The sequence below is a fragment of the Microtus oregoni genome, unplaced genomic scaffold, assembly GCF_018167655.1.
Source record: "Microtus oregoni isolate MIOR12 unplaced genomic scaffold, Mior012 000001F_ref0000356, whole genome shotgun sequence".
Taxonomy (NCBI): domain Eukaryota; kingdom Metazoa; phylum Chordata; class Mammalia; order Rodentia; family Cricetidae; genus Microtus; species Microtus oregoni.
The window spans coordinates 74,065,683-74,080,443 of NW_024543060.1; the positions used below are offsets into that span (position 1 = coordinate 74,065,683).

A 14,761-nucleotide genomic window follows, 5' to 3' on the forward strand; every position below is an offset into this window, starting at 1 on the left:
AAAATTAAGAATAAATTATGGTGGGATCTAAGAAATATATAACTTAACTTCTGGGCCTTCTTATGGTTTCTTTAGACAGATAAAGAGGAAGGAAATTTAAGTGACTCACCAGCCCTGGAGGAAGCTTGTGAGTAGCAGTTTTGCTCATCTGAAAAAAAAAAGTCCTAACTTGATAGATAAGAACTGGATGTCATAGGGAAGGAAAATGACCAATGCCTTGCCAGGAACATGTGTGGGACACAGAACAATGAGCGATTTGTCAGTCAGCCAGTCATTCATATACTTAATACACCGAGTGACACATTCGTAACAAAGATAAGACACCTAGCGTCACGCTTCTTCCTTCCTCATAGAAATCTGTTAGTTCCTACCGATGAATCATAAATATTCACACAAGAGAGATAGCTCTCCCATTTCAACTTAAATTTCAAGTTTTTCTCATACGGCCAGCATTAGGGGTAGTTACAGTTAGAAAATAACAAATTTCCTAAAGCCTTCTCATCAAAAACAGTGTTTTCAACTAGAGCTTTGTCCTTAGAACTGTTCGCACTTGTATGTAGTCAAAATGAGTATCTCAAGGATGCGGTTTTAAGGTCGTAACAGACTATTGTATGCTAAATGTGTGTAAGATAAAAATGAAATGAAGGGCTAATTATGTATCAGTTTGGTTTAATTAGCAGATAACATTTTCTCACCGAAGGAGGCCTCAGAGACGCTCATCAACAGGCAGGTTTTCAAATAACTTTCCTGTATCCTTTTGGGCCATTAGTTCGCGCATCTTTAAAAGTTTTCAAAATTCTTTTCAAAGCATCTTGAATGCCCGAGCAGCAATCTTCCCTGTTTGCAGCAATCACCAGTGCCTTGCTTTTGTGGATGAGAAATTAAATGGGTTTTCAACAATGCAGATCCTTTGCGATGAGAGTTCCAGGGAAATTAGAGATGAATCCGGGGACAGCAGGAAGTCCTGTGATTTTTCTCCACTTGCAAATGTCTTTCTTTAAAAGAAAAAAGAAAATGCCTTTAGAATTCTTTACAGATCTTAACCCTGTTGATGCAAGCCAGTACCGTGTGCTTCCTTCCAATTCTCATGCTTTTTCTTAATAACACCCAAAGTTCACATCACGGTACTTGGTAAAGCGCCAGTCAATGTACCGGACTTTATCATGAACATTATATGTACTCCTGAGCAATGGAGAACTCCTACAAAATGTCTATGTCCCTCACTTCCACGATTGCAAAGTGTAAACGCAATGAAGATGTGTTAAAATCTACAGCGAAAATAAGAACCCCTGTAGCGAAAAGTAAATTCTGTCCTATTGAGTAACTTGATTATCATATGATCCTGTGAACAGAATGATGAGAGTTTAGTGAGTATCATTTAGTGAACTGAATTTTAACAGCTCTGAGAGAAATAAAATCAATAAAGCTGCATTTTCACATGCAAAAGCTGCAAGAAGATTTGGCCTATGGAACCAAATGGAACCAAATCTAACTCCGGCTAAACTTGGAAGGGCACTGATTCGGATGTGCCACGTAGGCTCCCGAGGAAACAGATGTGAATGCAGCAATTCTTTTTTTTTCTTTTATTTATTTGTTTATTTATATGTTTTACATCCCTACCTCATTTCCCCTCCCTCCTCTCCTCCCACTCCCTCTCCCACCTGCCCTTCGTGCACCTCCCCCAATGCACTCCTCCTCTATTTCTGTTCAGAAAGGGGCAGGCCTCCAACGGGTATCAACAAAGCATGGCATATTGAGTTTCAGTAAGACAAGGCCCCTCCCCTTGTATTTAGGTTGGGCAAGGCAGCCCTGTAGGAGGAATATGATGGAGGAAGGTCATTGGTTAATTAATATAGAAACTGCTTGGCCCTGATAGGTTAGAACATAGGTGGGTGGAGTAAACAGAACAGAATGCTGGGAGGAAGAGGAAGTGAGATCAGGCGCCATGCTCCCTTCTCTGGGGCAGATGCAATGAATCTCCGACCCAGGATGGACATAGGCTAGAATCTTCCCAGTAAACTCACCTTGGGGTGCTACACACGTTAATAGAAATGGGCCAGGCAGTGTTTAAATGAATACAGTTTGTGTGTTGTTATTTCGGGGCATAAGCTAGCCAGGCGGCTGGGAGCTGGTCTGCAACTCCTTCAACAGGAATAGGTTCCCAAAAGTCAGCCAAAGCATTCTTTAGGGATAGCCCCTGCTCCCACTGTTAGGAGTCCTGAAAGTAGACCAAGTTTAACAACTTTCACATACATGTATAGGGCATAGGTTGGTCCCATCCAGGCTTGCTGGTTGTTGGTTAAGACTCTGAGTTCTGTCAGCCAGGTTAGTTATTTCTGGAACATAGCAATTCATAAGAATTCCCATTCTTGCCACATGAATTAGCAGGAGTAGACTAGCAATGTTTGGATTGCATACACATCACCATGTTGTAGGTCAAATAGGCTATTCAAGGTAATTCTTGTATTCCTCCCAGAATTCTGTCCCTCAGCAGGAAAGGCTTAAGTGGTCAAAGACTTGATTTTCCAAAAGAGGGGTTAGGGAAACAAATCCAAATCATGGGCTCTGGAGTTGGAATGCCAGAACCTGACTATACTTTATACTAACTGTGTGACCCGGAGTGATGACTCAGACTCCCCAGCCCAAGGCTCCTCATCTCTTTCCCTGTTTCAATGAAGGATTAAATACCACCAGCATGCTGAGGGAACTGTGCTTGTACCTGGCACATTGCAATTGGTAAATACATGATAGATACTGTTGCACTTTCAAGGTTTGAAGAAATCACTTATTTTATAATACTTTAATTTTTTTACTCCAACAGTCATACAATTCTGTACTCCTTTTTTATTTCTGTAGCAAAATTCTATAGAAACAGAAAAACCCCAAACCCAATTGTCAAAATGCCTAATTTGTAAACAGAGTCTTAAACCATTTTAAATATATAGCATGCAACCTTCTTGTTTATCATTTGACATTTCCTCTTAGGTATATAGGAGAAGCATTGTCTCTGGAAAAAAGTGGGACTATTTCAAGAGCACTAGGTTGAGAGATGTAAATGCATTTCTCAACACTGACAGCTCAATTCTGTGACTTTGCACCAAGACATTAGCTCTATATAGTCCAGCAAAGTTCACTGACCTTAGAGAGGAGGACAGGGTTTTGTGTTTAGTAATAAGATCTTCAAAGGATAAAAGAGTATAGCCTGGATGGCACCCAAACATGGAATCTCATGTGCTTGGTTCAGAGCTTCTCTATCCTTTTGCTCCAGAGTCCAGGACCAATTGAAATGTAAATCAAGGAATTATGCCACTACAGACAAACACAGTAGCTTCTAGGAGTGAATTGATTATATTACGAACCTGTATGTATAACCCCAGGGAGGTTCTTTGAATTGAACTTACAGTTCAGACCAGGAATGTTGCCCACTCTGCATTCAGTAAAAACGAGCTCGTAGCCTCTCTGCGGACAGGCAGATGAGGGTTAGAACAGAAATGTCTGAGCAAACAAACTGAATTTCTTTCTCCAAATTCACCTGTCCCAGCAGTTACTTCTGTTCTGCAGAGGTCTGGGAGAAGGCAAACCCAAAGGTTATAAGAAAGACTCCTTTGGCTCCTTCAGGGAGGAGAGTGGAAATTCCCCCTTTGCTTAGATAGATGTGAAGAGAGAAAGGTTTCCCATTTTCAAATAGATACCATGCATGCTGTTCAAAGAAAAAGCTCCCAGACGATTAGAATTTAAAAAGGTATAAGAAAGGAGATGGGACATAAGAGAGGCATAAAAGAAAAATGTGCATTAAGACAGGTGAAATGAAAGGACAGGGAGGCCACAAGCCCCCTGGGGGAAAGTTTAGTAGAAACAACTGGAAGATTCCAATTATCAGAGAGGGCCATGGTGATGCTGGAGTGAACTTTTAATGAACTTAGTTCATTAATTTAATTTATTAAATTATTAATTTATTAATAAAGGTTTATTAAAGTAAGACTTTGTTTATGATACTTAGAAAACAGGAATAAGGCAGATGTGATCAAGTATTTACAGTTAGAAAGTAGGTGTCCTTCTGCAGATGCTGACTTGGTGTTGTACGATGGCAGAATACCACACCAGTAGATGTGATGGGGTTCAGGCATGGCATTTGTGTCGTTACTGGGATGACTAGAGACTGAGAAAAGCACACTAAGGAGGTTTGCAGGGAGATGCCAATGCTATAGGATAGAAACACTAAGGACATTTGCAGAGTATACGACATGGAACACAGAACAAAACCCAAACTGTAGAAGTTATATCATGACAATGGAAGAAGTGAATTTTAACCGACAAATGCCAGCGGGCCATCAATGGATCTTGAAGACCAAGGGTGCTAGCAGAGCACAGGTAAGCCATCCTGGAAGTCAGTGATGAAGATCTGATTATATGAGGAAAGGAAAAGGATGTGGCTCTAGAAAATGCTTCTGCTTGTCTATAAACAGTACTGAATGACAGTCTTGTGACTTGGTGGGTGTGGCCTTGTATAGATATGGAGCAAAACATTTTTAAGAAAGAAAGGCAAGCCACTGATGGCGTTAAGGCTATGGTATGAACGTAAGAGGCTACGGTATGAATGCAAGATCAGTCTAGGTAGGGAAAAGAAGGGATGAGTGTCTGGAGCAGGGAGCAGGAAAACAATGGTGTCAAGTGGGTAGCTCCAGGGGCTGTTGACAGCATGAAAGGGTGGCGTGACTTAATCATCTTCAATCCTCCCAACGGCCTTACCTCTTCACTTGTTGAAAATCTGAATGTTGAAAAGTTGAATCCCTCCAGCCTGTGTAATTAGGAATGGGTATGGGCATCATCTTATTGGAGCGTGCTGTAACACCATGGATGCTCTCAAGAGAAGGATGCAAGGGTTTGCCGGTGCTGCCTCGTGTAGTCATGATGCCCTCCAGTGGTCGCTTCGGTTATTTTATGGGTGCTTGCTCTTGCTCTTTAAGACCGCGTTCCCGGTGAACATCCATCAAAGTTTCACAAGCTCCCAAGAAAAGTGCTTTATTTTATCTTCAGAACTCACAGAGGAGAGATTTGATTTGCTCCTCACATCTAAGCTAATGGAGTTATATCCAGCTTGTTTTCTATATGTGTTATGCACCGAAAAACATGATTTAGCCTGTCTTCTATCGAAATTAATGCAATAAGGGACCATGAAATAATAGGCCTTACACTGTACTCAATTTTAGCTCTAATAGAAACACAATGAAAATAACATCTGCGGCACAGGCCTGGCTGATCAGATGAGAGTAATGGATATTTGCTGCCATGATTTTATTGGTCTTCTGGGTTTTATCCTTTACAGGATTCTCATCACTATAGTAATAATACAAAAAATACTTTTAATTTGACTTATATTCCCTCTCAGTTTGTCTGTAAGGTCATCTGGGCAAAGGCAACTGGGAACCTTAATGTGGCTACCAAGATATTAGTATGAATCTTACTGCCATTAAAAGGGACCTCCCACCTCTTGAAATAGTTATAGAAGGAAAACTTGTAAGTTTACCATGTCTCTCAAGAGTACGTATTTTAAAATCATTTTAGAAACGTCCTGTTTGAGGAACTCAAACCTTTGACATGGTAACTTTCTGTTGCCACACCAAAAAAAAAAAAAAAAAAGCATTATTTGAAATTTTAGGGTCAATGGATTTATGAGTGATTTATCTTAATTATTTCTATGAAACAAAATTGAAAATAGGGACAATTTTGTTATTTTTACCATCACTTGTTTGTGAAATCACATACGTCATCCAAAAGGCATAAATGTAAACACTCCCTTTAGCATTTATGCTAAAAAATCTTTTAATCTGAAAACTCAAAGCAAAATGTATCATATTACTGTGTCTAAAATGCCCTTATTTGTGGCTTTAATAATTGTGTTACTTTTAATTAGAATCCATTATATTCCTCCCATTTTAAATGTCTTAGAATTTTTAATAGTATTGTATTTTACATGCACAATAATATCCATTTTGTCATTTATCATTTTCTGATATGACTTGGTAATTAAAATTCAGAATAAAGAGCAAATATACTGCTGTAATTCGAAACTTCATAAATACTTAATTACCCATCTATGTCCTAAATCAACAAATATATATATTATGTACAAGTTGCTCTTCTGCGTAACAAGCACTCTGCAGGAAAAAAACAAAATGCCTCCTGGAAGATGACCATCTCATCTGAGTAAATGAAACCGGACAAGACGGTAGGGTGTGCATGACTAGTATCTGCCTCTTTTTGCCATGATTAGTGTAGACTGAGAAGATGTGCCAGATTTTAGGAAACACATCGAGTTAGACAGAGAGGATATTTGCCTCCAATAAGAACTGGTTCACCCTGCCAAGGTTAACTGGTCCTCTACCAAGGTTAAGGTCCCCAGGGGACATATGACAATATATGAAGACATGTTTTTCTTCAAAAACTCATGGGGAGGGGTTGCCACTGTCACTTATAATTGCCACTGAGCATCCTGTAATGAACAACAGCTACTTCCCCAACAGAGAAATACATGATGCTGTGGACCCAGGGTACATGGAGCTTGGTTCCTTCCTGGATCCTCTTAGAACAAAGAGCATATGCCCTTGATATTTGTAACTCTCTCTTTTCATGCTTTTTCTTCTGATCTTTCATTTGCTTGTTTGTTTGTAAGTAGATGTTCAGTTGAGAGTTATACCTTCTGTTTGTTTTCCTGGCTGTCCTCAAGGGTCAATCATTGCTTACTAAAGTTTCTGAGCAAACGCTGAGGTAGTAAGTTCCATGCCTGCTGGGCATAATTATAGGAAACAACTTCATTTCTAAAAACTCATAGCATGAAGTACAAGCACAATCACAAATTATAATTCCTTTCCAGTGTGTTTGTGCCCTCAGTAACTCTCAGCAGGACAACATCACAGTCTCAGCCAACCACCATTTTTTTTTATTTTTTACTTTTTTTTTTTTTTTTTTTTTAGCTACCTCCTGAAGCATCAGAAGCAACAAATCTTCCAAAGTGGGGAAATACTTCACATTTTTGCTTGCCTGGTTTAGTATGTTCTCAATATGGTTGTTATCTTCCTATGAAATAGACAATGAACTATTACTCAAATATAAACAGGAAGAGAAAATTAGTCATGCTAACCCTTGTCAGTATTTTATTGCATATAGTAAAGAAAAAACTCACAGGGAAACTGGTATCAGCTTAAAATTCACTCATGTTTTTCTTGTCTTTGAAATGAAAAACAAAATTATTGTATGGTTATCATCCTAGTAATCTGACTATACGGCCAATTATGAATGTGGCAAGGATAGAACCCCCCCAGCGTGACTGTATACTTTTACTAATGAGGTAACATAGGTCGTTGAAACTTTCAGAGACTGAATTGAGTGATGTATTAAATGAGTGGAGGTACTAGCTAGCATGAGAAGCTTGGTATTGAGTTGGTATCACCCTTCTCCAGCTGTGTGGCCATCAGCTAGCCATACCTCTGTAGAGAGATTAGAATGCAGGTGGATGAACGTGGGCATTCGGATAACTTTCGTCTGATGTCATTACCAGATGGTCAACTTAAATGTGTCTCTTCTGGAGACACAACTTAAAAAAATAAATAAATCACCCTAAAATTATCACACACAATGTCCAAAATTCACAGTTCCTAAACTGATCAAAATTAGACAGATTTTTAGAACTCATTTTAGCTCTTTTTTTTTTCTAGTTAAACAATTCTGTCAAGGCATAGAAGTACAGAAGTAAAAATGTAAGTTGTACCTGAGTGGTCCTTTAGATCATCCACCTCTGTTTGTTTGTTTGTTTGTTTCTTCTCTCATACAATACATCCCAACCACAGTTTCCCATCCCTCCACTCCACCCAGCCCCAACACACACCTCCCTTGTCCCAAATTCATTGCTCCTCTATTTCCCTTCAGAATAGAGCAGGCCTTCCAGGGATATCAACTGAACAGTTGCAATAAGACTAGGCACAAACCCTCATGTCAAGTATGGATAAGGCATCCCAGTAGAAGGAATAGGATCCTCTGAGAAGGCAAAAGAGTCAGAGACACCCCTACTCCCAATATTAGCGGTCTCACAAACACCCCAAGCTAAACAGCCACAGTATGAATGAAGAGGGCCTACCATAGACCCTTGCAGGCTTCATGGTTGCCACTTCGGTCTCTGTGAGCCTCTATGAACCCTACTTAGAGGATTCGGTGAGCTGAGTTCTTTTGGTGTCCTCGACCCCTCTGCCTCCTACAGTCCTTCCTCCCCCTGTTCCACAAGGTTCCTCTTTCTTAAGATGCCCAGTTCTGAGTATTTTAGAATCAGCTGGAAAGGCCTGGTAATTAGAAAAGTAATATATTTCTGTACGTTGTAAAGGTTGAGCATGTCTCTGAGTTTTCGTCTCAGAAGTTCATTTTGTCTGAGATAAAATTGTGTCACATATTCACCATTTAAAAATCGAAATATTACCTCCCAAAGAAGGGGATCCCAGAGCGGGGTCACACCGCCATGCAATGCCATCCTGGTCTGTAGCTGCTTTGGGAGCATGTACTCCTGATACCAAGACAGTATCTTTAGAGTCTGTGAATCTTGGATTATTGTGCTTCCCAGAAGTCAACCTCCCATGCCTATGAAGAGTAACTTATTTAAATGGCAAATGATGGAGGAATATTAAAAGGCAAATAAATACCTCTTTGTTTAGTCTTCACCTATAACTTGGCATTTCAAATTCTCCAGATCGGTTTTCTAGGAAATCCTGTTGTAAATAATTCCCACCTGTAACACCAACCCGATGGAGGTGGAGATAGGTGGATATCCGGGGCTCATGGCCAGCATGCCTGGCCTAAGTGGTAAGAATCAGGTTTTTTTTTTTTTATTGAGAAAAGGAAGAAAAAAAAAAAACAAGTTTCCGCCTCCTCCCAGCCTCCCATTTCCCTCCCCCTCCTCACACCCTTCTCCTCCTCCCACCACTCCTCTCCCCCTCCCTCTCCAGTCCAAAGAGCAGTCAGGGTTCCCTGCCCTGTGGTAAGTCCTAGGTCCTCCCCCCTCTGTCCATATCTAGGAAGGTGAACATCCAAACTGGCTAGGCTCCCACAAAGCCAGCACATTAAGTAGGATCAAAACCCCGTGCCATTGTCCTTGGCTTCTCATCAGCCCTCATTGTTCGCCATGTTCAGAGAGTCCAGTTTTAACCCATGCTTTTTCAGTCACAGTCCAGCTGGCCTTGGTGAGCTCCCAGTAGATCAGCTCCACTGTCTCGATGGGTGGGTGCACCCTCGTGGTCCAGACTTCTTTGCTCATGTTCTCCCTCCTTCTGCTCCTCATTGGGACCTTGGGAGCTCAGTCCAGTGCTCCAGTGTGGGTCTCTGTCTCTATCATAGAACCTTCATCTGGTGATGGATGGAGAACTCTTCTCTTAAAAAGTAAGGAGGACAAGTCCTGTGGAACCGCAACAAGGCTGAACTCTGGCCTCCACATGGACCCTCCACATATGTATGTATACCCACATATATGTACACATACATGCAAACAAACATACTTGCACATGACAAACTTAATAAATTATGGAAAATCATAGTATCCACTGTTTACTGTCAACATAGGCTAAAGACATCAAATGACACTATATAGAACTGATCTTAAAATACCCACGTTTGGAGATAGCAGAGAAGCTCAACAGTTAAAAGCGCATACTGCTCTCACAGAGGACCTCAGTTTCAATCCCAGCACCTATCTCAAGCACTTATTACCACATGTATGACCAATTGCAGAGGATCTCTCACCCTCTTCTTGCCTCCTCGGCATGTACACTCGTTACCCATAGACCTGTAATTATGAATAAAATATAAACCTTTTTAAAAATAAAAAGTGGTCATGATTGCATGTTGGCTCCATCTTACCAAGTCATTTATTATTCAGTGATTGGACTTCTAGAAAAACTTTATGTGTTTATTCTTTAGGTAGGTCTTGGGTTTCCATTAATGCCCACTTAAAAAAACGTAGGAGTTGGAACTGCTTCTTTAAAAATCTTCACCTTGTAGGCTGACATACTTTAAATGCAATCCTATGGCCCACGAGGTACTGGTGTATTTTGTCTTCTAGAATTTTTGTCCTTGGAGTATGTTTTGCTGTTACAGCAGTGTTATTATATCTTCTTTCAGGGTTAGTTTATCTTCTTTCTTAATTCAACTAGCTCTGCCCTCTCAGCTGGAAACATAGTTTTCTTTATGAGCAAGGATCTTCTCATTCATCTTCTAAGTATTTCTACTGGAGTTTTCTTGCAAGAAATTTTCTAATATCCCCTGATTTGACTTGTTTTTTAACTTAAAATTCAGTGACTCCATTGTAGACATTAAGACTTCCTCTTCCCATTTCCTCATGCCAAGGCTGATCCTTCGGTCTGCATTTTACTTCTGCCTTCTGCACATGAATTGCTCCTCTGCATTGTTTGCTTACTGTGTATCAAGAGAGTGGGAAACCTGAGTTAGAGTCCTTCATTGTTTGGGACTCTCTTTCTTTCGGTAGAGATTGGAACTATTGGAACTGTCGTTTATTTATTACCATTCCCAGGGCTAGAAAAAAAAAAGTGGAAAAAAAAAACCTTTGATAAAAAGGGAAATAATTTTGTGGTGTCCATCACAGTAACTGTGGATATCTCAAAAAGGTTAAATGATTCCGCAAGTACTTCCTACCAGATTTCTCTTGAAGCTTCAAGTTATCATATTCTAAGCAGTGGACAACTAAGAAATGAGATCTGTTTTCCTTCCAGATGAATAATTAGTGAATGTCAGCTTCATGTTTCCTCAACTCATGCAATACAGAACAATTATGTTAAACCATATAACCAGCCTGTTAGTCATGAGTTTATACTGATTTCTGGAGACAATGAACATAAATATTATTGGTTTTCTTCCTTAAAAGATCATCTAAGCTGGCCTTATTAAAATTTTACTTAACATTTGTGTTCTCCATAAATCCCTTTGGAGTGTTCTGCTAATTGCATACAAGAAAAATATTTTCCTCTTGTAAGCATGATTTTGTTTATAATTGCTTTTGTGTTTTTAATTTTTTTCCCTCACCCCCTCACAGTGCAAGGTATCTCAAACCTCAAGCAGCTTCCATCTGGCTGGTTTTATATAACTGTGTAAGCTCATTCAAGTGGCAATATACCAGTGACGAATTCAAATAAATGTATTGGACAGAGCCCAGGAACTACACTCAAAATAGCTTTTAAAAGTCATTGAGCATAACAGTGGGAAGGCAGGGAGGTCGTGAGCTGCTGGTTTGGGAACATCAGAGAATCATCTCCATCCTGAGATCCAGCTATTGGATCTATATCCGCAAGAAAAGGAATCAACATCTTAGAGACTTCTGCACTGTTTACTGCCCCTCTTTTCGCAGCAGCTGAGACACGGAGCCAACATGGACATCCGCTGATGGATGAGTGCGAAAAGAAAATGAGCACATATGCATGATGGACCATTTCTCAGCCATGAAGTGAATGAAATCCTATTATTTATATTAACATGCGTGGGAAAGGTTATGAGAAAGATCATGTTAGGTGGAATAAGCCAGACACAGAAAAGCAGACACTGCACATTCTTACCTACACAAGAAGTTAAAACAAGTTGATCTTATAGAAGAAGAAAATAGGATAGTGTTTTCAAGAAACTATGAAGGTAGGAACTATGGAAGGAAAAAAGTAACGAAACAGGGGCTAATAGGTACCAAAGTACAGGAATAGGAATGGTAATGTGTAATGCTAGATGACACAGTATGATATGTATGGTTATTGACAACATTTAATTGTAGCTTTAAAAATAATAACAGAGAGTATTGTAGCCTTTTGAGAAGCCTCACTCCTTTTTATTCATAGTGATTGTACTACTTCATTGTCCCAAACACAGTATTCAAAAGTTTCCCATAATATACATCCTTGCCCAGCATTTACTTTTTGACTTTATACTCACTTGTGTGAATGGTGGTGACATGTGGGTGTGTGGTATGTGCATGTGTATGTGTCAAGGGGTTTTTTGTTTGTCCTCTACCTCACTTTTTTTTTTAATGGTGAAAAAGTGTATATTTAGAATTAGCCGGCTGGGCTCAGTTTAGATGATTCCAATCTTGTTGGCAACATCCAGAGCATCATAATCAGGAGCCAACCGAACATACGCCTTCTTCTCTCCGTCGGGCCTTATGAGGGTGTTGACTTTGACCACATCGATGTAATAGAGTTTCTTCACAGCCTGTTTGATCTGGTGCTTGTTGGCCTTGACGTCCACAATGAACACAAGTGTGTTGTTGTCTTCTATCTTCTTCATGGCTGACTCGGTGGTCAGGGGGAATTTGATGATAGCATAGTGGTCAAGCTTGTTCCTCCTGGGCGCGCTCTTCCGGGGGTATTTAGGCTGCCTTCGTAGCCGAACGGTGGGCGATGTGCGGATCTTCTTCTTTTTGTGGCTGTGGACGCCTTTCAGCACTGCCTTCTTGAATTTCAAGGCCTTCGCTTTAGCTTCGGCTTTGGTAGGGGCAGGAGCTTTCTTCTCCGCTTTCGGCGTCATCTCGACCTCACTTTTTTTTTTTTTTTTTTTTTCGACCTCACTTTTTAAGGCAGGATTTCTCACTGAACCTGGAACTCAGAGGTTTGGCTATATGGAATGACCATTGAGTCCCATGGCTCTCTATCGCTTTCTTCCCACACATCTCTGGGCTGAAGATATGTGCCAGCCCACCTGGATTCTCGTATGGTTGTTAGGAATCTCAACTCAAGCCCTCGTGCTTTTGAAGCAAGTGCTTGGCTGAATTAGCCAGCTTCTGGGCTCCTACTTTTTGATAGTAGCCACCCCAACTAGGTAGGGTTGATACAATATCTCATTGTGGTTTTGATTTGCATTTTCTTGATGAGTCTCTGTTTTGCACATTTTCCCTATAATTTCTGTCTGTCTTGTTCTAAGAAACGTCGATTGATATAATTTACTCATTTTAGCTGACTTACTAGACTTTTCTGCTGAGTTCTTACCATGTTCATGATAACTAACCCTTCTTAATGAATATCTTATAAATATTTTCTTCTGCAGACTAATTTTGATTTTTCTAAAACAGCTTACCACAATCCACTCTTTGTCTATTTTGAAATTTCAACTAACCTCATCTCTCCAACTCTACTTCTGTATTATTTTAGTGGGAATCATGTTTTATTATTCCCACAGTTCTTTACTTAAAAGCAACACAGTTGAAAAGGAAAGACACCATCGAGGCATGTACACAATCACACAGTACAATATACTTCTTTTTATTATGAATAATTTATTTCATATTAATAGCTTTTAACTTGCAGAGTTTTGTGCTATTATAAAGAACTAATCCAGATTTTTTTTGCAAGAAAAAAATATATATTTTTTATATAGCAGGTGAAAAGTCCCGCATACCAGAATATATTTTTAGAATGGAGACATTCTACAAATGGCAGATTTTTTTTTCATTCTTAGACCTTATGAAAAATGGATTTGGAACTTATAAAAAATGTATCTGGAACATCTGAGTGCAAGAGTTTTGATTGGATTTTGGAATTCATATCTCCGATTTAGAAGTAATTCCATCCTATCTGAAAATGGTCATGGCAAATTGATCTTTTAAGGCCAAGAAAGGGTGTAATTTGGATTTTGAACCCTTTTGTCAAGACTAAGAGAGTTTTCACTTTGGCTTACTGTCTTTATCCCTGTCGCATCCTAATGGAGCAGGGGAGGCATGTGCTTTGAAAATTCTTTTGCAAGGGTTCCTCAAAGCCCAAGGGTTAAGCCTTACTTTTTCTTTGTACCCCTTAGCCTTTAAGTTCCAGGGTTATAGCCACAGTGTGACTTTGTAGCTAACGTTCTTTGTCCTGTCTTTCTAGTATGAGGAAAGGGTCTTGGTATTTTTTGTTGTTGTTGTTGTTTATGACATCCTTTAAGAATTTTTTCCTAAAAAACTAAAGAGAAATAGTCAAACCAAATGAATTCAAATCGCAAATCTTCAGGAAGATCTAACAAATGTGGAACAGATGTCTAAGAGATGTCACTGCAAGTATTTCAAGTCTGTGAAGATGCATGGGGATGGGGTATAAGTGCCACCTGCACGGTTATTCTTAGGAAAACTACAGGTGTGAGTGTTAAATCACCAATTCATTAAAAAAAACAGATCTGTGATTCTAAAGGTGACTCTAAGTTTGAGTTGTTCCATCACACACTGACTTCCAAAGTTTAGTTTTTAGCAGAGCTGACGAACTAAAAGCTAAGTAAGAAGAGAATGAACCTACTGTTGAGCTTTCTGACTTTGGGGAGCAACTGTGCCTTTCTGAATGCGATTTTCCTTCCTTGAGAGAAGAAAAGAGGCTCCAGCTGGATCTTCAGTGATTTCTGGTATAGGATTAATATCTAGAACATGCAAAGAGCTAAAATCCCAAGTAAACAAGAAGTCAAATAATTCAGTCTTAAAATGGGCTAATGAAGAGAACGGTGTGCAGAGGGTGACGTACATGTGTCCGACAAACATACGAAAAAGTCTTCCACCACACTGGCCATTAAAGAAATGAAAATGACATTCAAGCTCAGTCGCACCCCAGGCAGAATTTCAGTTCATTAAAAAATAAGTAACAATATGTTTTTCCTTGGGTTCACCTTCTTACTTAGCTTCTTTAGGTTCACCAATTATAGACTCCTTGACCCTTATTTATGGCTAGAAACCAATTATGAGTGAGTACATCCCATGTTCATCTCTTTGGGTCTG

At 39.7% G+C, this 14,761-nt stretch overlaps 2 protein-coding genes across 3 annotated transcripts in view; one reads left to right on the forward strand and one right to left on the reverse strand.

Moving 5' to 3' along the window:
• Window positions 1-14,761, forward strand: part of Syt1 (synaptotagmin 1) — a 497,758-nt gene that overhangs the window by 262,419 nt on the left and 220,578 nt on the right. The window lies entirely within an intron of this gene.
• On the reverse strand, window positions 12,106-12,558 carry LOC121463706 (60S ribosomal protein L23a-like). The gene is made up of 2 exons (XM_041676094.1): window positions 12,326-12,558; window positions 12,106-12,190 (listed from the first exon to the last, which is right to left on the reverse strand). Exons 1-2 carry the CDS (start codon window positions 12,556-12,558, stop codon window positions 12,106-12,108), a joined length of 318 nt encoding a protein of 105 aa, XP_041532028.1.

Coding starts and splice junctions, on each gene's coding strand:
- LOC121463706 (XM_041676094.1), bottom strand. CDS start 12,558: ATGACGCCGAAAGCGGAGAAGAAAGCTCCTGCCCCTACCAAAGCCGAA. Junction 12,191..12,325: donor AAATTCCCCCTGACCACCGA/GTCAGCCATGAA, acceptor CACCCTCATAAG/GCCCGACGGAGAGAAGAAGG.